Source organism: Alligator mississippiensis, chromosome 8, assembly GCF_030867095.1.
Source record: "Alligator mississippiensis isolate rAllMis1 chromosome 8, rAllMis1, whole genome shotgun sequence".
Classification (NCBI taxonomy): domain Eukaryota; kingdom Metazoa; phylum Chordata; order Crocodylia; family Alligatoridae; genus Alligator; species Alligator mississippiensis.
Window position 1 is genome coordinate 20,181,710 of NC_081831.1, and position 24,266 is coordinate 20,205,975.

The following is a 24,266-nucleotide window of genomic DNA, read 5'->3' on the forward strand; positions in this document are numbered from 1 at the left end:
TACAAGGCATTTCCCAGCCGATAATGTTTTACTAGGCGCTTCAAGCACAGATAGAATGTTATTTAATGGGAATTGTGATGTGAAATGTGAATTCATTACCAGCCAATGGCAGTCTGTCAGCCAAGTGCATGTGTCTGAACTTCTACCAGCCTTCAGCCAGGAGAAAACAGTGTTTGAACAGAATGCTGCTTCCCTCGCTCGGGGCACAGGCTTTCAAACTAAAGAAGTGTGGGCTGTGCCTTGCATCACTGTGGCCCAAATGGTCCAGAATAGCAAGAAGACCCTGCTAAGAGGTTCACAGCTACTTTGCCAAATCAGCAGCACAACCAGGAACAGCAACACCTTATGCTTCTCCTTTCCCAGTGATTAAGTAGTAGTAATGCCTGCTTTATCAGGTCCATGTGCTAACTTCCATACAGCCAGGTGTTGTGCCAAGCAACAAAAGGAAATCACTTGAAACACCCACTTCCCTATCAAATAGGAAATTGGTGGATGGATCCAAACACTTCTATTCAAGCGGGGGCCACAACATAAGAGCTTCATTGGCAGACCATGAAAGGCACAGTAACTTTAGGAGTCTATACTCATCAGAGGCACAAAACCCACTGAAAGTCGAGGGCATTTTTCATGCTTCTGGAGAGCCAGCAAGTCGTAGGAGAAGAGGTTCTGGCCAGCAGACAATCTGTAGGGCTGGCTAGCCAAGGGAATCTTTTCCCTGCCCCTGTACCCAGATGGCATTTCTTGGGTGGTGTGAGGAATACATGTGTGAGGGACCATCACAGCTACAACATCACTCCAACGTTACCAAAACAGTGATGCATATATGGCATTCTAAATCAAGTGCCTCTGATATGGCTGCAACACCCAGCTACTAAACATCTTACACTGGGTGCCCTTTACAATGGCAAACACCTTTGCTTGTGCCTTGAAAAGAGTGCATTCTTAGCTTTTGACATGTCACTTGTAAAAGAGAATAAAATCAAAGCGAGCCCTGCAACTCTTTCCCTTGAGAACGGCCCCTGCCTCAGCAACTCTGCTCCAGCACAGCCTTACAGCATCCATCATCTGATCCCCATAATCCCTGGAGGCAGCCCCTCAATCTCAAATAATGCCTTTCCAGCAACAGACTACCCAATTCCAAGTCTTACCAGAGCACCAGACTTTGCTGCAAACTCCATTGCCAGCTGCACCCCTTCATCAACACAGACCACATCATCACTGGACCAAACAACACTAATTATAACACCGGGGGTTTATTCACCTGTTCCTCCACCAAAGTCATATACACCAGCACCTGCTTATACTGCCCCTTTGCTATCTACATTGGCCACACAAGGCAATCCCCACGTAAAAGAGTGGACACCATTTCAACACGAATCCAGAAATACACGAAAGCCCACATGTAACAGGGGGTCAGAGGCTCCCGTTACTTTTATGGGGAAAGTGCAGCAGGCTAACCTTGCTGTGCAGGCAGACAGCTGAGCAGAAGCTAGCTGCACTGCAACAAGCTTGCTGTGGGGGCAGATTTCCAGGGAGCCTGAGGGAAAAGGCTCCAAGCGGCTGACAAGCTGTAGCAGGGAGGGGCAGGCTGCCCATTAGGAAAAAGAGGAACCCCCTGCGTATGATTAAAGAGTCACTTGACCGGAATGGGCAGGACTTCAGGGTATATAAACCCAGCACCTGAGGCAAGGTGGGCAGTCTGGCCTTCTGTGTTGCAGGGAGCAGAGCTCCTGGGAGAGGGGCTGCAGGTGACAGCCCAGCAAGCAGGCAAACCCCCCACGAGAGATGGGAGGTGCGCTTGCCAGATGCCACTGACACAGAGTGGGGGAGACTTTTTGTTTGGAAGTGGTTGCTTATATTTGCATTGTGGTTAAGTTTAACACTGGAGGACTGGTTTGTAGCGGTATGGAAGGATTGGAGGCCACATACCAGGAGGCCTGGGGCACACAGATGGGTGAGTGACTAGGGCCACGAGGACAAGGGCTTGTGCTCCAGGAGCGAGAGAGAGCTGAAGCTTGTGGCCCGGGAGACAGGGAAGCTGGGACCGAGGAGCCAAGCCAGGCAGTGCAAGTGGGCCTAGGCTTAGGAGATCACAGCTAAAGCAACCAACTGGCCAAAGCCAAGAAGGCTGAATGAAGCCTGTACAAGCTGGTGTGTGGATCAAGAGTAATATCCACGAGGCATGGGCATGGCTACAAAATCAGATAGAGGCCACAACTATAGCCCATAAGGCGGCTGCTGCCCCGAGGCACTGATATGGCAAAAATGGCCACAGCTTAGCACCCTAAGGGCATGGGTGACTGGTGCCTCCTGAGACTGGGGGGACATAGTTTGTGGGTGGCAGCACTGGTGTTGGCAGGGTGGTGAGTGGTGACCACCCGCAGAACCCAGTGTTGGCAGCCAATCTTGGTGGGAGGGGCACATGCCCCCCCTCACCAGTCGCCTATACTTAAGGGCACATCTGCAGCTGGCTGGGTGTGGGGAAGACCAACTGGCTGAGGAACTAAGGCACATTTAGGACCCTGGGTGCAGCTTCCCTGTATACTATAAGAAACATCACGGTGTGCCAAGTGAAGTAAAAAGGCAGTGTACCCCGAGGAGCTGGAGCAGGGCAGGGGATGCATGGCCAGCAGGGGGTGAACATCCCTGGATGTTCCATCACTGACCTCAGAGCAGCTGTCCTTTAAAGAAAATAATTTAAAAAAACAACTTGACCATCTAGAGTCATCCACAGACTGCATTGTGCTAACCACAGTCTCAACAGAAACTATTGTGTCTTATCGTACTACAAGGATCAGCTGTTTACTCTGGTGTCCCTCCAGATGTCAACTGCTTTGTCCATCTCAGTTGATCTAATCAATCTACTTATTACCTCTCTTAGCAGTGTCCCCTTCCCCTGACCTTTTCCCTTCTGCACAAATTATTTTCTTCCTACAAGTCCACTCATAGCACTTGACAAAGTAGGTGGTTTCCTACAAGAGCTCATGTCTCTCTGAACCAGTTAGGCCAGGGTTTGTCAACTGGGGGTATGTGTGCCCCTGGGGGTACATGTGGGCAGGCAGGGATGGAGCACTGCCACCCACCACCCCACGCTGCTGCCTCCCAGGAGTAGGGCGGGGGGGGCGGGGGGGGGCGGGCAGCGGCTCCCCTCTACAGGCTGCACAAACACTGCCCAGCTGGACAGATGTGGCGGGGGCAGCTCACATGTGGTAGCTGTTGCCACCATCCACCATCCTCTACCACTGCGTGCAACACCCCCAACCCTGCTCTGAGTCCAATTGCTGTCAACCCCCCTCCCCCCGCTCCACCAAAAGTGTACCCAGAAGGGGTACCTCCTTAAAAAAGCTTGAACACCCATGAGTTAAGCTCTAAGGTACCACCCTGTCCTACCTTCTGCCTGACTTCAGACTAAGATGGCTAACCATCTCTGAGCTGCTGAAGATGGGAAAGACTTGGGGAACTTTTATTAGAACAGCCACACTTCCATTGTGGAAGTGTTTTTGTGCTCCAAGTTCTTTCCTGGTAAAGTTCACAGCCTGGACAGGATGCATGGGTGAGGGATGTGTGAGCTGCCATGCTCCTCTCCACCACTGACTGATTTGTTAAATCGCTTAGCTCCTAGCTTTGACTTTGGATGCTACTTTTACTTCTCTCTTGCCTTCCAGGCTGCTTATTATGACTATGGATGGGCACAGGGGCTAGATAAAATTGGAGCCTTGCTCAGTGCCCAAACCAAACCCTGCCTGAGATCTCACTGATCAATTCAGTTCTTATTCCTACTCATGCCGCCCTGGGTTTCCTGGGTCCAGGCAGGATCAAGAAGAGAAACATCGTAAGTCCAACCAGGAGAAGCTCTGCTCATGGACTCTGTCAGGTGCTGGCATGGCAACCTTTCAAGGCTTTTTACTAGGAGCCTCCCTGTGCAGGGAAGGTGCCCATGCTCCAGAGAAGTCTAAGTTTCAATAAAAGGAAAGAAAATCATGCTAAAATGAACACTGAGTGCCTATCAGAGAATAATGCCTGTATCTATTGGATTTGCTCCAGAAAAATGAGTGCAAAATGGTTGTTCATGTAACTAGAACCCATGGGGCACTGCAAGCTCAGATAAGCATCCACACATCTTGGGGCCTAATTAAAACTCAGAGACCTACCCAGTGCAAGGGTGGAGTTAGGGGTTGGCTTTGCCAGAAGTTTCTAAAGCCTGCACTAGTTTTGCGTGGCTACTAGCAGACACACATTGAAAAATGTGTCTCTGTCTCTCCACCCTTCCTTCTGCTTATACTTGGCCCAGTTAGATAGCCTCCTACAGAGACAGGCAGCAACACCCACCCAAAACCCAAATACTGACTGCGCAGACTCTCTAGTGTCTCTTTGTTAACCTTCATGCTATTTATCTGACACACGAGTTAAGGCACAGAACACAACCAGATGGCACACCAAAAAGCAGAGAGGGCACCAATCTAGAAAATAAGGATCCAGAGTTTTAGATTCAGCTCAGTATAGCAATAGGGATAAATTCCTAAACTCTGGATCTAGATCCAAACCCTTTTGTATTCAGGACTCTTAGGTTTCATCTTAGGCACTGACTTGCAATGTGACCTTGAACAAATCACCTCTTTTCTCTGTGCCCCCGTTTCCCCATTAAAATTAACCACCTGTGAACAGCACTTACAGGTATAAAGGGCTAAGCAAATGCTATCAAATAACTCTCATTCAGGCCCTGTCTATTTTACTTCTAGAGCACTACCAAACTATACAGTTTCTCTTCAAGGTCACACTGGCATATGTCACTTGAAACTACCAGTTCAACCACTAGGGGCATAAAGCCTCTAAAAAAATCAAGATTGCATGAGTAAAGGCATCCCAGAAATATAAGAACTGCAAGAAAACAACTGATTTGTGCTTCAAATTCCCTCTGCCATTTATAGTGACATATGGGGCAAGGAAGTGCAAAGTGCCAGCCACAGCAATAGCAGAAGAAACCAAGAGGAGATAGAGACACATGCTACACACACTTCGATTAAGCAGGCTGCCAGGGTGCAGAGGAAGAGCAATAGGAACAGAATGAAGCCCAAAGAGAAACACGGATACACAAACTCACAGGCACACACCAGGCATGAACCAAGTCTGAGCAAGGTACAAGAAAGCGTCATAAAAGGTGAAGCAAACTCAATAACAAACACACATGTGGAGTCCCAGAACTTTTCAGAGAAAGAGCCAGCAAAAGAATAATACAGCTATTCCAGAGCCCAAATCCATGCAGACCCAGATTTATACACACACATATATGCAGGCAGGCACGCACGTGCAAACACACACACACACACACACAGATTCATGCATACACTTGGACACATAGAGATATGCACCCATGCACTCATCTGCACTCTCAGACACACAACAGATGCAGACACACCTTGGAGCTAGTTCAACCCTGCCGTGAGCTGGCACCTTTCCTAATGAAGCCAGTGGGAGATGTGCATATGCCAAGGCTGAACTTGGCCCAGAGTCCCAGCAGGTTCAGCAAAACAGCTAATAGGAACGAGCAGAAATCCAGCCCTGCCTCCACACACACGGAAAGGCGCCCGAGCCAGCTCCTCTCTGTGCTGATCTGTGACCCGACAGTACTGACCCCACAGGGCTCCAGTAGCTGCTGGCCAATCTCCTGACCCACTCTGGCTCCAAGCTGTTCCTTGCTCACAGTGTGCTATCAGGCCACTGCCTGTGGGAGACCTCTGGCTGTGAGAAAGATTGCCAAATCTCACACAAAATGGCTTTGTGTTCTTGCCTTCAGCCTTTCCCTAGTCAACACACTGAAACTCCCACCCCCTCCTTAGGAAGGCAGGATGAGTACAACCGACTCTGGACATTCAACAGCAACCCATCAAGAAGTGTTGGTGGCTCAAACAGATACAGCAATCCTTGGGAAAGTGAAGAGACAGCTGACCCCCTGGGCTAGCACTGGATTGGGACACAAGTGGGCAACCAGGGGATGCTCCTGACTTGGGTGTCTAGTCCTAACAGTACATGCTCCAAACTGACTGTGCCTTGAAGCATATCTGCTTCCTCACACAGGGAAAGGCCAATTGATCCAGGACACATCAGGGAGCCACAAGGGCAGAAAGCAGGGCATGACTCAGAGACACTGGAATAAATACTCTTCAGGCTGTTGGGAGAGGAGAGGCTGGGACAGGGCCACTGTCACAGAGACAACGGGGGTCTCTCCACCCTCCAGGCACTCCTTGCTCTCCAACCAGCAGAATTCTAGATCCATACCTCTGCCTGCCCATTACTTTAGAAATCCTTGGCTCTTGCATGATTTTTTGGACCACCATGGCTCCATCACTCTTACACTACCATTGCTTTAAAGACATTAGGGGCCTTGCTGATTTTGTGCTGGGTCCGCTCTGCAGTTGCTCCAATGCAGCACACCAGCATGCAGCACACACTGCACCTCCTGAGCACTGGGAGGAAGCAGGCTGCACCAGGCATGAGGCAGCACAGCTTCACAGGACCAAAAAAGTCACTACTGCCTTAAGTAATCCATGGCTCTGTTAGTGCATCACTACTGCTAGCTGCTCTGCCCAGCTAGCAGGCAGATGGGTCACAGATTGCAGTGATGAACCTAGTACTGAACTCCAGATAGAGCAGGTCAATATCCTCAAATCAAACATACCAGGGCCTCTGTAAGTGAAGCCCAAATTTCCTAGGATTAAAGTCTGGGAAACAGTCTAGGACACTCCACTGAAACCTGCAGAGTTGGAAGTAGTCTGCTTCTGGTTTTAGTTCATGGAGCTGCCATCACGCAGTGCTATAAGCTGATTAATTTGCTGTCAACGCAGGTCCTTATCCCCATTTTACAGATGTAAGGCTGAGGTACAGAGAGATATAATGTAACTTGCCCAGTGTCAGCAGCAAAACAAGGGAGAGAAACCAATTCCCCTGAGACCTTGGAGAGCACTCTATCCAATAGGCTGCAGCTTCAGAGGGCCCCATTGTTTGCCCACTCCCACCCAAAGGAAGGTGAGTGGAGATGGGCTTTCTGAAGTTATAGTTATTCACAACAGAGCGTTTCTGCTGGTGGAGGACGGGGGTATGCACTGTCCAGAGACTTTCCCATTCCAGTACCTTTGGCTCTGCTGTTCACCTCCTCCACCACAAAGAAGCGTAATTTGGGGTGGACAAGAGGGGCGCCAAACATGGGTGTTAGAGCAATGGCTCCCTGGGGGACCTGTGGGACTGCAGCAGCAGCAGCAGCCATGCACTACAACTAGGACAGCAGCAACCCGGTGCAGCAGTAGCTACAACCAGACCCAGACAGACTACTCTGCCAGGAGCAGCCATGGACTTTGAAGCCCTGGAGCAAGTAACACTGACTCCCTCCAGCCCACTGTTCTCCAGCATTTGGCAAACCCCCTTGCTCCCTGGCAGGGTTTTGACTAGGACTCAGCTCCCCCTGCCCAGCAGCATTTTGCTTACGGTGCAAAACTTGCTAATAATCAGACACACAGCAGGGCAGCTCCACCCCTGGGGCAGCCTCGTTGCACGGGACAGTGCTGGCTGCCGTTGTGCTGATTACAGTGGTACACTCAGCTGCAACTACTGCAGTAGGTGCTTTTGTACCCTCCCACACAGGTGGTGCCTGGAGCCTCTGCCCTGGTTGAATTGTCCCTCAGTTACCCCACTGTTCCTACTTATGCCTCTGCTTCCATTTAGCTTTTTCATTTGCTTTGAATTCTGCAGGCGAGATGGTAGCAGATGTATTACCAGGAGCACAAGGAGGTTCTAGTTCCTTTGTCCATGAGCCAACTTCCTCCAGGCTTTCAGTACCCCAGGACTGATTAGCTGTGACCCACTTCCCCTCCATGGGCACTCAACACAGATTTGATACTGTTCAGGGTCAGAGAAGTCACAGAGGCCTTGTCTTCCCCTTTTCGTTACAGAAATTCAGGGCATACCCTGATACAAAAATTTAGTGCCTGAGGATCATTACTATAAAGCAGTATGGAGGTCACAGAAAATTACCTACTTTCAAACAGGGAGATGGTCTTTGCAGGGAATAGTCCCTGCTGCCCAAGCTGTACCCTATTCATTGCTTTCCTCCTCCTCATCACCCACTGCCACTGCGCAGTGCCGACGTCCTCACGGCAGGGTAACATGACCACTGAACAGTGTGTGTGGCTTTCTCTCACCGCTCTTACGCTGCTTCAGGCCACCTCCGTGCACTCACTAGATTCAAGTCTCTGGCATGAATCAGGGTTTCGGGACCTGAACCTGGGTTTCTTATATAAGTTCACAGACCACCAGGTTATTGGGTATTTTAGGGTAGGGAAAGCACACACGCTCCTTTTCTTTTTTGCCATGAACATTTTTAAGTGGTCTCTTGCTTTGGCTCCATATGGAATGGGAACCTTTTAAAATCTCATTCAGCTTTGCAAGATGATTAAACTGTTTCCCTTCCTACTGTAGCAAGGACCCAGGCCACAACCTTGAGGGGTGTGTGCTGGCTGAGTCCTCACTACCTGAATAGTTTTGTGGGAAAATATGTTTGTCCCTTGCTCCTTAACTCTGTGGGAGCACATATTTTTGAATCCCTGGATTGAGGGGTGCCATACTGGGGCGGTGGGGGGAGTTGCTCCCTGATAACATTATGGGATTGAGTACATGTTTAGCAAATCTGCAGGTGACACCAAGTTGAGTGGAGTTGAAGACACTGGATAGTAGGGCTAAGATGTAGAATGACCTGGATAAACTGGAGGAATGGTCCAAAATCAATCGGATGAAATTCAACAAGGACAAAGGAACTTTGGACTGAATAACTGCATGTACAAATACAGACTGGGGACTGAATGGCTAGGCTGCAGTACTGTTAAGAAGGACCTGGGGGTTACAGTAGACCATAAGCTGAATATGAGCTAAGAGTATCTTGCTGCAAAATCAAACAGCATAGTGGATTGTAGTAACAGGATTGTCTCTTGAAAATCAAGGGAAGTAATTCTCCTACTCTATTCAGCACTAGTGAGGCCTCACATGGAGTATTGTGTCCAGTTTTGGGCCCAACACTTCCAGAAAGATGTAGATAGGTTGGAGAGGGTCCAGCACAGATCAACACACATTATTAGAAGCCTGGGATGCAAAACTTATGAAGAAAATCTGACAGAACTAGGTGTACTTAGTTTCGGGAAGAGAAGAACGCGGGGGAATTGGACAACAGTTTTTAAATACCTGGCCATGGGGTAAAATTTCTTCCTGACCCCAAATATGGTAGTTGGTCTGACACTTGGTAGAGGGGAAAGACCCTCTAGCCAGCAACCTCTAGGTTTAAGTCCCAGTAAGGGCACTGGCACACCCCAGTCAAAATCCCCAGTTTTGGCTGCAGTCAACACCCAATGCCTCTGAGGAGGGGTTAAGCCCCCCACTCCCTCCAATTCACATAGCAGCAAGGGAATGAGGGCAGGGGGAGCAGGATCCCCTCCCAGCCCCACGTGGCAATCAGCAAAGCCCAGAAGCATGGGAAATACCCACAGCAGAACACAGGCATAGCTACACCTAGATCTTGGAAGATCTCCAGGCTGGAGCAGGAGCCAGGAAGGAGGTCACTGCGCAAGAGAAACATATTTCAGAGTGGGAATGGAGACAGCCATGTGCAGCAGGGTTGGTCCCCAGGACAGAAGATCCTGGACACTGTACCCTGCACATGCCCAGAGATACAAGTGAATCAGCAGCCTGCAGGGGTGCAATGCTGATAGCTCTGTACAGTCCCTAGTGCTTCCCCATAGGGAGGCTGGCCCCTTTTAAGAGGTTCTGGCCTGTTCATCCAAAGGACAAGCAATCTCAAGGGGGAGGAGGGACAGCAGTTTCTATCCTGATTGCTTCTTTTAAGAAACCAGTGATTAGAGGAAAGGAGTGAGAGTCAGAATTCCTGGGTTTTTTCCCCAATTTTTCTACCTGCCCTGTGACTTACGCAAGTCATTTACCTTTCTTTATGCCTTGGTTTCCTATCTGTAAAAGGAGGACAATGATATTTGTCTAGCTGGTTTTTAAGACCTGGCTAGTCAAAGCCTTGGCTGGGATGATATAGTTGGGGATGGCCCTGCTTTGAGCAGAGGGTTGTACTAGATGACCTCCTGAGGTCCCTTCCAATCCCAATTTTTCTCATTCTATATTAACCTATCTCCAAAGGGGGCAGGGAGGCATCAAGTACTGACTATGTGTAAACACTATCCTCTTGAAGTCCTGGGGTAGGGGAGCAGTGTGCTTAAACAGTGCAAACTATTAACTCAGGTAGACTGTGAAAGTCATACATGGATTTATGTGTCCTTTTGGTAGCCAGAGAGTTCCCATTTGGAGTTGTTTTCAGGGACAAATTGTTGTCATCTCAGGGTCCCCAGCACCAAAGTTAAGCATGCAGAAATGAACAAGCATCCAAGCAAAAGCAAGGGTAACCACAGAGACTTTTCAGCTGCAAATGTGAATAGCAGTGTATGCAATTGCAAGTGTGACCACAGAGGATTTCCACTTGCACAATGGGTTGTGTGTGCATATGCAAATTAAATGATAGTGAATTTTCAATCAAACTCTCTCTTCTGTGCTTTGCACTCACAATTGCACATTGCAGGCACAAATCCAAGGGTGCATGGTTTTGAATATCTATTGTATATTGTTGGTATACTGAGGCATACATACCTGGTAGCCTCCTGCCCCATCCCTGCAGTGTTACAGAGAAGCAACAGGATTCTCCCGCCTCCACCATGGTGCAAGAACTCAGAGGACATGGCACCAGTATGGGGCAATCGCTGGCCTTCGAGTTCAGATGAGTTAGGGGAAGATGGGAGGCTGAGGGGGCAGCCTGCAAAGGAGACACAGAAGAGCAAGACAGCAATGAATCAAGGCTCCTGCGCTGTGTGCTTTGGAGGATCCAGTTTTGAAGCACAGAGCAGGCAGCTACTGGCTTGTTATCCCACAGCAGGAGCTCCTGCTAGAAAGCTAGCATCTGAGGAACAAGCGTGTACTATTTGGCACAGGCAGTGGCTGCTACCTCTGCCACTGCCAGGTGTGCATGACCAGGGGAGTGAGTTACCAGGAGAAGGCTTCTTAGGTGCTAAAGCTCCCCTTCTCCTCCCCAATCTGTAACAGCCAAGGTGGTACCATTACTCAGCCTAAGGGGCATGACAACTTTACTCACCCAGTGACTCCCGCTGAACAACAGTGTGTTCCTGTAATGCTGTGGGCAGGAGGGAGCATGATGCTCCAGTGCTGAGTATCAATCTGCAGACTGCCCATTGCCAGGCTGCCTGGTGAGAAGGGCACTTATCAGCCCAGCGAACCAGGCTGTCTGTTCTCCTCAAGCAGACGGATCTTCCCAAGCTGGGCTGGGCGATTAATCAAGTGGTGCCATTTGGTGTGAGGCTGTGAGCAGGGCTTTCCGCATGCCGCGAACTCCGACTCACAGCTACTTACATTCTGTCTCCTCTGATGTTTTTCAATTAAGAGACTCTTGTTTAGCCTTGAGAGGTAATTAATCACTGCCAGAGCTCCTCTCCCTGCCTTTCTCCACACTGTAATTCTCCCAGAAATATGTCAGTGGAGGCTGCTGAGACAGATTTCATCCTGGCCTAAGGTTCCACTCCACCTCCACCAGCAAACAATAACACGGCATCAGAAATGCAAGGGTAAAGCCATGAAATATTATCAGAGAGCATGGAATTTCCCCCATACCAAATTTATCTCCTTCCCACGCTCTTTGTAATCTCGTCCTTCTTGCCTGCACTCGTAACTTTGTTTGTTCTCGTCCCTGCAGAGCAACTAGACCAAGACTATTCCTTCCCCATATGGGCGGGTAATAAGAGTTATCTGTTTCTACCACTGCTGTGCCCAGCCCACAGTGACCTAACCAAACAAGAAAAAAATGGCACATTACCAGCATGTTTTCCTGGCTCATGTTTCATTTAGCTCACCATAGAGTTTCTGAAAACAGGAAGCAGTGCTGACACTGGATCTGGGCTCTTGCCTGTTGCATTGACCTTGGCCCTTGGCTGTGGCCTTTTCCTTCTGCATTTATTATCATGCTGCCTTCCACCATCTTCTGAACTGGTGGAAAGGCTGAGCTGGCAGAGGACCCTGGGCATCTTCCACAAACTCCATCCTCGAGATGCAGCGGTCCCTGCCCCTCCCACTGTGAGAATCTTTAGCAGGCCGCTCTCCTTCCCACAACTTAGAAACCCCACTGGATGCTGAACTGGGGGGGAAAAGTAGGACAGGGTGGCACCTTCTGCCTGACTTCTAACACAGCTATCTCTGAACAGGGGGGAGAGGAAGGAGACACACATTTAGCTAAGTGGTTCATCCCACTGCTTTGCACCACCGTGTGGATGGCAGTCAGCTCTCTTCCACATGGGCACAGAGCATGGGCTTATGCAGCTCATCAAGCTAGGTGAGCAGGAGCAGCCACAACAGGGCCATACAATAAAACCCCTGGTGGCTGGTCACCAGTATCAACACTAGTTGACCTGAACCAAAACCTCCATGTCCTCCCCAGCCTACTCCATGTCAATGCTTTCCCCAAACCCAGGAGAGAGTCCATTGTTAGCAGATTGATAGTCTAACTGGGAACAAGCAACATAAGAAATTTGGCTCCTGGGGCATTTCCAGACCAATCCTATAGCTCCTACAGGTTTGCAGAAGCGTTTACACTTGTCTGAATACAGTGTCAGAGGTGGAACTGCAGCAGGATGGGCACACTCATGGTAGCTTCGCATCCCACGGGCCCTGGTACTGACACTGAAGTTGCAGCACCACGGGATTCTGCCTGTGCTATAACAAGCCCACCCTGTGCTGAAACCCAGGCTGCACCTTCACTCTTGGCCTTCACCAGCTAGATTAAAGCTAACTTCTCTATGTCTGCCAGTGCTGTGACCTCACCTCTGACAGACGTGTGAACATACCCAGCAAAGGACTGTGCAGTTTGTTCCACCCAACCATTTAAAAATACTTGCAAAGGGCAAAAGGGACTGTATTTGGCAAACCAGGGGTTAACTCTATCTCAGCTTCCCAGGGACCAGGATGTAAAGTCTGGTCTACACACACTGTGGTTAACTGCCCCCTCCTAGGTCTATACAAGGGGTGCAGCTTGCACAGATAAGGAGCAGGTGGCATTCAAAGAGCAGGGATAAATGACACGGGCCAGAACACAGCACCTCCCACTGGGCTGTATACCACTAAGTTTACAAAAGACCCAACCTGCAGCTAGTGCACCAGTCTCCTCTGAACAAATGGCCACAAGCTGGCTTGGCCCGCAGAAGGTGAATCCTAACCACAGTTGGAAAGTTAGGTAGAAGTGACCCAGCCAACTCCATCACAGTGTATAGCTGCATGGGTGGGGGGAGCCTGGTCAGTCAGCACCAACAGGAAAGATGGGAGGGGTCAGGTCTTGGGATATCTTGGTGCATTAGGCATTAGCAACAGGGTAGGACTGGTGGGGAACTCCCAGGAAGGCTGGGCAGGGATGGGGAACATGCCCACTGTCCCTGCCTGAGTCTGTGCAGCCTGGCTGGAGTGGGGCAGGAGTGGCTCTGGAGCTCCCTCTCACCCCCTGCATAGCTGGAGACAGCAGCAGTGGTGGTGGTGGGAAAAGAGAGGGGAGGTGCCACTAAGCGTGGAGTAGAAGAGAGGGGCTGCTGTAAAAGGGTGGACTTCTTACCTGCTTCAGGGACTTAAGAAGTCCCCAATTACTGCTCTTGCAGTGTGGTCTGAAAGGAGGGTGCAACTGCACCAATGCACCCCCTCTAGATCCACCCCGAGGGAGGCTACGGTTGTGGGGAGGGCTCTGGCAAAACAGAGGCTGCACAGGTGCATGTGTGCATTTGGGGGGTGGCTCACTGTGCCACTGGAGCCATCCTCTTTTTGGCGAGATAGACAAGCAAGGTTGGTAAAGCTCCCCTGGCACCTTCCACACCACAAAGACAAACCCAACACTCTTCCCTCTCCTAACCTGCCCAAGGCCATACAGAGAGTCAGGAATTGGAGTCAAGTTGTCCTGACTTCTGGCTGGTACCATGGGCCATGCCTCTTCTGCCATCTCTTGTCATAAAGAGGCAGAGAAGCCGAGGGGGCTGCTGAGCACCTCCCCTGAGCACCCCACAGGAGGAGGAACCAAAAGGGGGACAGACCAGCCCAGACTGGACAAAGGAGAAATCCCATCTAACCAAGGATCAATATGAAGATGAAGATATAAGTAATAAGAAGGCAGCTGCCAGAGGTCACAGCCTCAAAGCACCATAGAAAAATCAATGGGCAAATGGGAGTGGGGCTCAGACATGAGGCAAGATAAACTGTTCATGGGAAGATGGTGACTGGCTTTTCCTCCAAAGCCTTTTCTTAATGCCTGATTAGATCTCTCCTCACTGCTGCGGTGATCCCAGTCAACAGGCTATGTGCACCAGGTCACCTGCTGGAGAGGATGATGGGTGTGTGGGATGCCAAGTGTAAGGACACATTCACAGTTGACATGTCCAACTGCTTTCCCACTGAAACCTGTTCAGGCCACCAGGAGACTGGCACCTGGCCCCATGGGTGGGATGCTTTCCAAACACAGGCAGCTACTCCCCTAGTTTCTACATATGGTTCATCGCTGGGAACTTTGTGTTTAAAGAACCTGCTGAATTCCAGAGAGGTATCATGTTCCCTCTGAGAACTGAGGGCTTGAAATTAAAGGCATGTTAAAATGATGGCCTTGGGGATTCAACACTCTCTTTTTAATTGTCTGCCGCTCTGCCACTTTATAAACCAGCCCACTGGGGCACCATTAAATGTGACACTGTGCAGCTGGGAAGAGACCCAGCCAGAGCAAGGAGCCTGCACCCAACGAGAGAAAGCTGCAGGAGTGCTCAGCCCACATGGCAGAACAGCTCAGCTTTAGCAATGTAAAGTGGCACACTTTCTAGAACAGCTCGCAGAAAGTTCACATGTGGTTCATAGACGGCACCAGCACGGTGCACACCTGAGTTGTAAGTGCTGAGGATGGTTCTAAGCAAGGGACTGAGAAGTAATGAACTGCTTATTGAAACATCTATCAATAATTAATGCATCCTATATATTATGTATAGATAAAATGTACTTATATTTATTTTAAATGTATAAATATTAAAACAATATGAAGTGGGCCCCTGATTTTGATCCTCTTGGTTCAATGTAGAATACAGCCAGTGCTGGAGAGGGAATTATTCATTAGTATAGATCTGAGAAGCTACAGGGTGCCCTTTTACCAGGCCTGGTGCAAACACACAACACAAAGTCCCTTCTGTATAAAATGGGAGCCAGCAAATGAGTAAACATCCATGGGGGAGAACTAGGCAGCAGTGGGGTACTGCTGCATACTGGGATAAGTAATACCAAGCCCTCTAAGGTCCTGCCCCAGGGGCCAGATACAAAACCAAATGGAGTTAGTGAAAAGGTTCCTCTTGCCTCCAGTGAGCTTTGGCATGGGTCCTGTCTGCACAAGAATACATATAATGCTTAGAATTGTTTAAATATGATTTCAATCTGATTTAACAGACATACAAGCCTGTTAAACTGATTTAAAGTTTCCTGGAATGGTTCAAGTGTATGTGGATAATCCAGTACTGTTTTGAACTAGTTCACTGTGAGCCAGTTCTGTGTTATGTGTAGACACCAAGCTCTCTATGAGACAAGTCTGGTTGGTCCTCCATGTATCCCACACTGCATTGCTCCTTACCTCCACCTTACTGCAACAAGTCACTCTGCAGACAGAGCTCTATTGCCCCTTTTTTTCTGTTTTGTTAGCACTTTGTATCAGTGAGCTTCCTTGAACAGCTTAGCTTGTTCAATAAAAGCTTTCTTTTCAACAACTACTTGTGCCTTCTCACCCTACTCAACTGCAGCCCCTCAACATGTCCCCAGCCTTTGGGAACCTAAAAGTACCCCCACCAAGTCAAGTAAGCACACTGCAGACTTTAGTCAATCACAAGCTACTGAAGATTACTGAACTCATGTTTAGGAGAGAAAGGAAAGCAGAAAAGTGAAAACATCCCCAGTCACAAGTCACCCATGGCCTGGGAGCCCACAAAGCATGGCTGCAATCACCCCTCACTACTCACCCACTGCTTAGTCCCACGTCCTGGTGGCAGAGCCACAGCACTGCACACAACTGTGAATTGGTTCCCAATCAGTCACATTTGGGAATGGTTCAATTGTTGTGTGCACTACATGAGGTTAGTCCAGGGCAAGCTCACCCAGCTGCTCTGGCCAATGGGCCTTGCCCCTTTCATGTTGATGCAAATTGTTCTGGACTTCTCCTTCCAAACTTGGTACACTATCATCTTGCTGCCCCACTGTCCCCACAGCTGATACTTCCTGCCACTTTCCTGATGGATCCAGGACCTGTTGCTGCCACTATGGCCCAGCTGGCAGCTGCTCTGACAAGCCAAAAGCATGCTCAGTCCAAAATGCCAATTCATTTTTTATTCCAATCAGAATCAGCAAAGCAGAAAGTGCCTGGAAGGCTTCCAGCACTGGAGAGACTAAATATAGCCTCTTTGTTCCTTCATAAAACAGAGGTAGATCCCCTTGAAACTCACCTAAATATTAATTGTTAAATTAACTGAGCTATTAATCACACTTAAAGGAGCTCACAAGGAGCCACAGCAGGCCTGGCAAAGGAACAAACCACTCTAGGAACAACTAAAGCACCTGCGGGGATGGTGGGATGATGGGCCAGCGAGGGAAGCTGCACAGGGTTTGAGGGAGCTCAGTGCACATCTCCAGAGACTTCCCCTTAGCCTGCAGGTCACGACAGAGTGAGTCATTTCACTCTCCTCCCTCATGTCATCCACTCAGGAGGAGCCAAGGCCAGGACAGTAGGGGCAGGGGCAGGGGCAGGGTCACAACTGATTGGCAGGGCTGTGTGGCCCAACACTGGAACAGCAAGAGGGCTGCAGGTCAGGACTGATGTGCCCTGGCAGGCAGGGAGACCACCAGGACAGGAAGAGCCAAGATACGTATGTGTCTGCACTGATGTGGATGCAGAATAGGCAAGAGGTATGTGCAGAAATCCTACTTGCGGACCCTCACTTGCCCCCACAGGCGCTTATTCCAGGGACTCTCATTTTTTCCTGACCTGAGCTGTGTTCTCATGCTGCTCCATGTGCCTCGGGTAGTCCAGCAGCCTGTGTCTCTAGGGGTCATTGCTGCAGACAAGTTTCTAGCCCTGATGAAGCACCTGTCTAAGCTGACAGAGCACTGCAGCCCCCGGGAACTTCCAGAAGGAAGCAATTTATACAGGGTGGATATTCAGAGACTTGGTGCTAAAAAGGCAGCTATGCAAGGAGGTCACAAAAATTTCCTGCGCTAGGATGAAGCTGACACCCCCAGGGCAGTGGAGTTCAGAGAAATGCTTGGTCGGAGGGAGAGAGGGCCACCCCGTGCAAACCGGCAACGAACTGCCATCTGGTCCTTTCGTAACGAATGGCTAGTTGATATGCAGCTCTCACCACTGCCAGCAGTTGGTCTCTTGTCTCCTTGGTGCCAGATAATGTCACAGCACCTCTGACATGTCAGAGACTCTCTAGTTTACGTGGTGAGAAATGCTGCATTCATTACAACCGGAGTCCTGTGCACCATCATTCTGGCCACCCGGTGTTCCCAGGCAGGCAGCATGTCCTCAGCAGAGGCCGGGGCAGGGACCCCGAGTTCTTCTCTTGGCTGACACCGTTTTTAAACCTGAGAACCCACAGCAAAGCACCCAGATCCACATTTCTACCTCAGTTGACAGCTGGGGGCCAGTCAAAGCTGCCCCTGGAAGTGGGGAGTGCACAGCACCCCTGAAGACTGCCTTACTCATCCTCTCTCTAAACAGCTGCTCATGAAGCTGCCATGGCTGGCGTGGGCATGAGTTCATGTTCACAGAGTGCTAGATTAATGCCAGGTTTTATTAATACCAACTCCTTTCTCATGTGCTCATCCTGCAACAGTCTTTTACAGGACGCTTAGAGGTGATTTCCCTGGGGAAAGGGAAGGTTCTTGCCTCTAAAAACTTCTGGTGCTGCCCCCGTTGGAGGCACAAAGTGAACAGGTGAGCCTCTGCTCTCACCCAGGTCCCATGAGACTGGCATTGCTATTATTTTATTTGGACTGTGGGAGTGCCTAGAAGTCTTGGTCACATCTCTCTGCCGAGTGAGCAGACTCACATGTGGGAATATGGGAGCAGTGCTTCCAGTGCTGGAAATACTTACAAGGTTTCCTGGATGGCATTAGAAAACCCCAGAAGTAAGGAACTAAGATGAAGAATCCCACTGTGCCTTGTGCTGTAAAAATACAGAGGGCCCCTGCTCCAGAGAGAATGGAGTCGAAGGTCAACACCTACACAACACATCTACAGCAAGGGCAACAGCTCTAGGCAATGCTTTCCTGCCTGGAAGAGGGGTGCCCTGTACAGACAAGTGAATGCTCCACTGACATTCTGGACTCCTTCCTAGTCTCACTCTGCCTCTGCTCTAGCAGGTGCCCACACAGGGCAAAGCTGCAAGCAGCCTATAAATTCAGTACACAGAGGGGGCAGAAGCAGCTCTGCTGGCTTGGGAACAGGGGTGCTTCTATCATCGTTTCCATGCCGGCAGGTGTGGACAGACAGACAGATATTCAGAGCCTACCACCTGCAGAAGCGCAGCTGCTGCTGTCTGCAGATGAATCTCTCCTGAGCTTTCATGACAAAAATTGATCTGTGAAGTTAATCTCAGATGCTAGAGGGAAGATCCCCTGTAGGATGCTCCATGCCAAGCCACTGCCAGGGGTTAGACTGCTCACTACATTGTATTTTCTAGCACTACTTCAATTTGATCCCCAATCGCTACCACATACTGTGCAGAAAGGTACCACAAGGCAAAATACCAACCCAGATGTGCACCGTTTCTCCAGATCTGCACCTTATATTAGGATCTGGCTTCTCATGTTTGGGAGACAGCTAAAGCTATCAGCAAAAGAGGGGCTCTGGGCTGTTCATGGAGTGACCATGAAACACTCAGATGCTCCCAAGTGTCTGCAATATTTATCCCCATCCCTTGCTGCAGTGACCAGCCAAACACCTCGAGGGATTGTAGCTGAAGAACTGCAGCAGGTGTGTTTCCGATCTCTCCCGAGTCAGGGGGCCTTGGCAGTAGGGAGGAGGCTGCATTATCGGAAGCAGCTGCAACCTCCCCTTCAGCGGGATGCATAGGAACCCAATGATGCTCCACAGCGGGTGCTGCTGGAGAAGCACGGGCAGAGTTGAGAACAGTAAACTGGCTCCACATGTGCACTGCAGCCCTGCCTTTCTGTGGGTACAGACTTTGCCCATCCTAAGCCCTCTGCTAATCACAGGCCCCCCAACTCTCCTCTTTCTCTGTAAGAAAAACCACCTAAATGCCACTGCACACAGTGTGATTTTAAAACAGACTGTAAGACAGACTGTAGTGAAACAGTCTGGGGGGACAATTCAGAGCCCAATGAATGCCCACAGCTGCTGTTCCTAGACAAACACAATGGGACTGTATTTCATACCCTTTTCCACTAGTGCTGATCTGCCCAAGGCACTTTGTAGAGCCTCTCCTCCCTGTCTGCTGATGCTCTTGACTGCCTGGGCAGTGCAGGGGCCAGAACCCTTTTTGCAGCTCCATGGCTTGACATGGAACTTCTTGACATGAAATATTTATGGGATATAAATCAAAAGCCAAGAGAAGTTACCAACAGCCATGCTCCTGCACCATTGCCTCAGCAGCCCTAGGGAACCTGCTCCAAGCCTTGTATTTTTAAACGGAATCTGCTGACCCATGGTCTAGTACTGGTGGGAAGCTGCCCAAAGCAGTGAGCCATTTTGTAGCGGCTCAGTTAATTCAGCAAGCCTGCTGAGACCTTTGCATTGCTTGGCCCTTTCACTCTCTTTGTCAATCTCCTTTGCAACTGTTTTGTTTCCCATCTGAAGGTGACTCTGCAGCTCATGCTGGCTCCAGTGTGGGCACAGTCTTGCACTAGTCTACCAGGCCTTTTCCATTCTGGGGTCCCCAGGAAAAACAGTCCAGTGTGAGTGCTGCTCCTAGGAACTTAAATTCAGAGGTGATCCCACAAGCTTTGCTCCCGTGATCCAGCATACTCCCTGGAGAGGCAACATGCCCTGGGAAAGAGTGAGACTTGGCTCCTGACTGCCACTGACCTGCTACATGGCCATGTGCAAGTCACTTCCAAGTTCTAAAGTGAGGAAACCTCTGTAAAGCCTCTTGAAAATTATGGTAGTTTTGTGCGGGGTATGATTAGGCACAGCGCTGCCTTTCAGCCCCACAGACTCAGGAATCATGTCAGCCACCACTGAAACATAGCTCCTTCCAGTCCCCAGCCTAGCTGCGGCACCACAGTCCTGGCAGCAAACAGAACATCCCAGCACGCTGGAACTGGGCGATGCTGAGCACTGTGCACTCACTGAGCAGCAAGCCCAGGTTTCCCAGCAGCAACACCACCCCCTTATTACCACAAGGCCTTGCTGGAAATAATTAAGCCTGACCAAGAGCTGCACCACAACTGGAGTCCAAGCAGGTATTTTAAGAAAAGCCTGGTACTCTGCCTGTATTTGCATTACACCATATGACTCCATTGCCTGAGATTCTGGCAGTAGATGGCAAATATTTTGTTGGTATCACATTTATAGTCTCAACTGTGCTGGGTACGTGTCCTGGAGTGGCAGAGGAAGCGAGGGGTTGGGAGCAATGGGTTCTTCCCACTATCCACAATGTTGAGAATAGAGTCAAAAGAGATTCAAAAAATGAGCTAGGACTTGAAGTCTACATTGTAAGAACATAGTCCATCACAGAAATCAGTACTGCCCCACTGTTTCCTGGTGCTGCCCTCTTTGTATCCATCTTTTAGCTTTTGTCATAGACTGTAAGCCCTTAGGGACTACCCTTTAGTTTGGGGTTTGTACTGTGCTGAGCACTGAAAAGTCCTGGTCCACAGCTTGGACTCCTAGGCACAACGCAAAGATGTAATAATAATTTCAGATCCTGCCTCCAGATGTACAGCCTGCTCCCCTGCATCGGTTCCCATCTGGCATTGGAAGCACCAGCTCAGAAAGACAGAAAGGGGAGAGGCAGACTTCAGCGAGCAGAAGTACTGGTCTTGCTGCCTCCCAGAGAAGGAAAGCTAGAGATCTTTGCAGGCCTGTCCTGTTAGAGGGCTGGGTGTTACAGGTTAACTAGCAGGAAGTGAGCACAGAACAGGTCACGTTAGGGCAAGAGCCAAAGAGACTACAGGAAACTTGCCAGCAGCTGCAAATTAATAAGCAGGCCAAGGCTTCATCCTGTGCAAGATGTTCCATAGGCTCAGCCTCCACTGAATGCACACACAGGCTGCATGCCCCTCTCCCCAGCCCTCAGCAGTAGAGCAAAAGGGCAGACAGGAGCCTCAGTTACAGGTGACTTGACGCATGCAATGGGGAATAAAGCAGTCCAGCAAATCGAAAGCTCAGGCTATGGGAGGAAAGTATATTTCCCAGCGGCCTCATGGTGCAATTGCTGGGTTATAGATCTTAATAATAGACTGTAAAAGAGACGAAACCTCATTGCCCCTAAAGCCCACTCGTCCTGCAGCTGCTCTCTGTGGCTGGCTCTAACACATGCTGCCGGAATGGATGGGGAGCCAGTGTGATGAATGGCCACAGCCTTCAATTAAGATGCAGGCCTAGGTAAGATCCCATCACAGGAACAAATGATCCCACATCTCATCTGTCAACAGCAGGCCTCATCCTTTCCTCCTTGCAGCTTCCTAACCCTCCCATGGACTATTTTTAACCATCACTGGCTTTCCAATGCCAGTCAGGGGAAAGAAGGAGGGAAACTCCTCTGCTATCCTGGGCAGGGGACATAGGTAATTAATGACCCTCAGACCTGATGGGCAGGGTCTGGCTCAGGGCTAGAGCCGATGCTGTTGGAGGGAAGCAGGGACATCTCTCCTTGGACTGCAACTCCAGGGGTCAGGTTCTCGTCAGCACAAGGCCCCAGTGCCACTCGGTGCAAAATGTCAGAAACAGGTGGAAACAAACAAGGGGCAACTACTTGGCTTTAGTTTTGTTGTCCAGCTCCTTGCCCTATGATGAAACACTGACTTTCATCCCATTAGTCATTGCAGTGGCCACACCAAAAGCCCACCAATCAAGCCAGAACGTGATCAACATCTGGCTAACTGCAGAAGATACACGGAAGGACCTTTACATTCAAACTGAGGTTATACCAACACTCACCACTCATATGGTGTTTGCATCTGTTTCTGCAAATGGACCCTGCCTCCCACATGCAACCCCCCTCCACCACTGTGGCTTCAATATCTTTCCACCAGAAGAAATCCCCTCCACATCCCCATTCAGCCTTCTATCACTACAGCTTCAATATCTTTCCACCAGGGGAAAACCCCAAGGAAGTGTTACAGCATGAGGTCAAAAGCCCAGCTTGACTGTTCCACTGCTGCATGCAGCAGATGAGCAGGAGTCAAACCGGTTATGTCTTCCTCTTGCCTGTTTTGTTGCAAGCAGACGGGCTATAACAACAGGACCTTCCCTGCTTCTGTTTCAGGAGTTGGACAGATTGGCCCTGAGCCTGCTATTGGAAAAGGAGAGACTGGACCACGTGGCTACAATTAGATCTGATTGGTAATCAGCACCCCCGTATCAGTGGGAGCAAAAAAAATTTGGGCATGGGAGCAGCACATTAGGGAACAAAGATGAGAAAAGCAGCCTCAGGGTGACACAGCTCCTGGCACTCTTCTGAACGCCCCCAACAACATGATCAGATGGAGATAATGATTAACTTGTTCGGTGTGTGCAGTCATTGGGCAGATGATGCGAGCGCACTGCAGAGCGTTTGTGACCTGGCCTCAGGGACTCTCCACGCTTGATCACCCGAGTGACATGATATTCTTTCTGCTTCCTTCATGAGTGATTCCCAAACCCAGCATAAGCCCTCAAGATGGTGGTAACAAATGCTTCCAGCAAAAGATGCCCCTGAACATGAATCTCCAACCTCACAGGGGCGGAGGGGGCACTTGTGAATATACACATACACACGCACACATGTCTACTGCGTGGTATTGGGAGGCGTATGCCTCCTTCACATTATTCATGTTTGTGTGCAGATGTCTGTCTGCATATGATTTCACATGTCAGTGCGTGTCCCTGCAGGTATCACATAGGCACATGCAGCCCATACATATTCCCAGACAAAGGCACCTTCCCACGCTCCTCACAAATACTCTGGTGAATAAAAGAATATCTGCAAATAGCTGGAGCCAGTTTGTCCCACTGGAACAGGTCCTGCCTTCCTGCCCTGCAGTTAACCTGCCAAGGCAGGAGAGAAGGGATCCAAGCTGAGGAAACTGCAAAGCTTCAGGCTCCAATTTAGCTGTGAGGGTGAAGGGCAGAAGGTGCCTGTGAGTGAGTAAACGTAGAGGCTGCCCTGCTCCCAGAGCAACGTCAGGCTTGCCTTGCAGGAGAGGCAGCTTTAAAGCAATGACAGATGCATACTTAAAGTGGCCACGTTTTTTGTGAGGACACAGTAATAATCTGCTAGTGCTTCTTTGAGGACGGCTGTCATGTGAAACCAGAAACTGCCTCTAGGAGGAGTTCAGCCTCAATGACTGCAACTCCAGAGCAGAAAGTTCTCCATGTAAACTGCTGCAGGAGGAAGGAAGACTCCCAGGAATTCCCATTTCGGGGGAGTGACTTCCACAGGGTGTACATGAAACTTTGCCACATGGGCTGGAAGTTGCCAGGTGTCCTTATAATGCAGAGACGGGTGCCGAACAGCTCGTACAATGACAATCGGATTATAAATCTCACTGGCGCCCTCAACCCTGCCACTACCCCAGGTGGCAACTCTCTTCAGGTGTGAGGGTGCTAGATGCCTTTAATTTAGGTGCCCAAATACAGACTGAGGCACCTTAACACTGGGGAGCCATTTCTGAAAATCTTAGCCTTTGACACCCAAATGCACATGAAAGCGTCCAAGACCAGGTAGATTCCTGGAGCTCCCATTAAGTGCAAAGGTTGGGAAGACCTGGCTCCTCTGAGAATCAGGGGACTCAGTCAGGTGCCTAGGTTAGATTAGTTTAGCTGCTGGATTTTAGCTGGGCAAGTACCTGATTACATACAAGTGCCCATTCTGGATGCACTCCTGTGTCCTCATCTGGAAAACATAGCTGTCCAGAAACCCACAGGCGGTAGAGGGAAATAGAGGAAG

The 24,266-nt window shown here is 49.8% G+C and overlaps 1 protein-coding gene across 2 annotated transcripts in view; it reads right to left on the reverse strand.

Moving 5' to 3' along the window:
- The window catches only part of USP43 (ubiquitin specific peptidase 43), a 201,955-nt gene that overhangs the window by 44,860 nt on the left and 132,829 nt on the right, over positions 1 to 24,266 (reverse strand). For both annotated transcript variants that reach the window (XM_059732202.1, XM_059732201.1), the window contains one exon: positions 10,687 to 10,849. In XM_059732202.1, the coding sequence (XP_059588185.1) occupies positions 10,687 to 10,849 (163 nt within the window). The remainder of the gene's footprint in view (positions 1 to 10,686; positions 10,850 to 24,266) is intronic.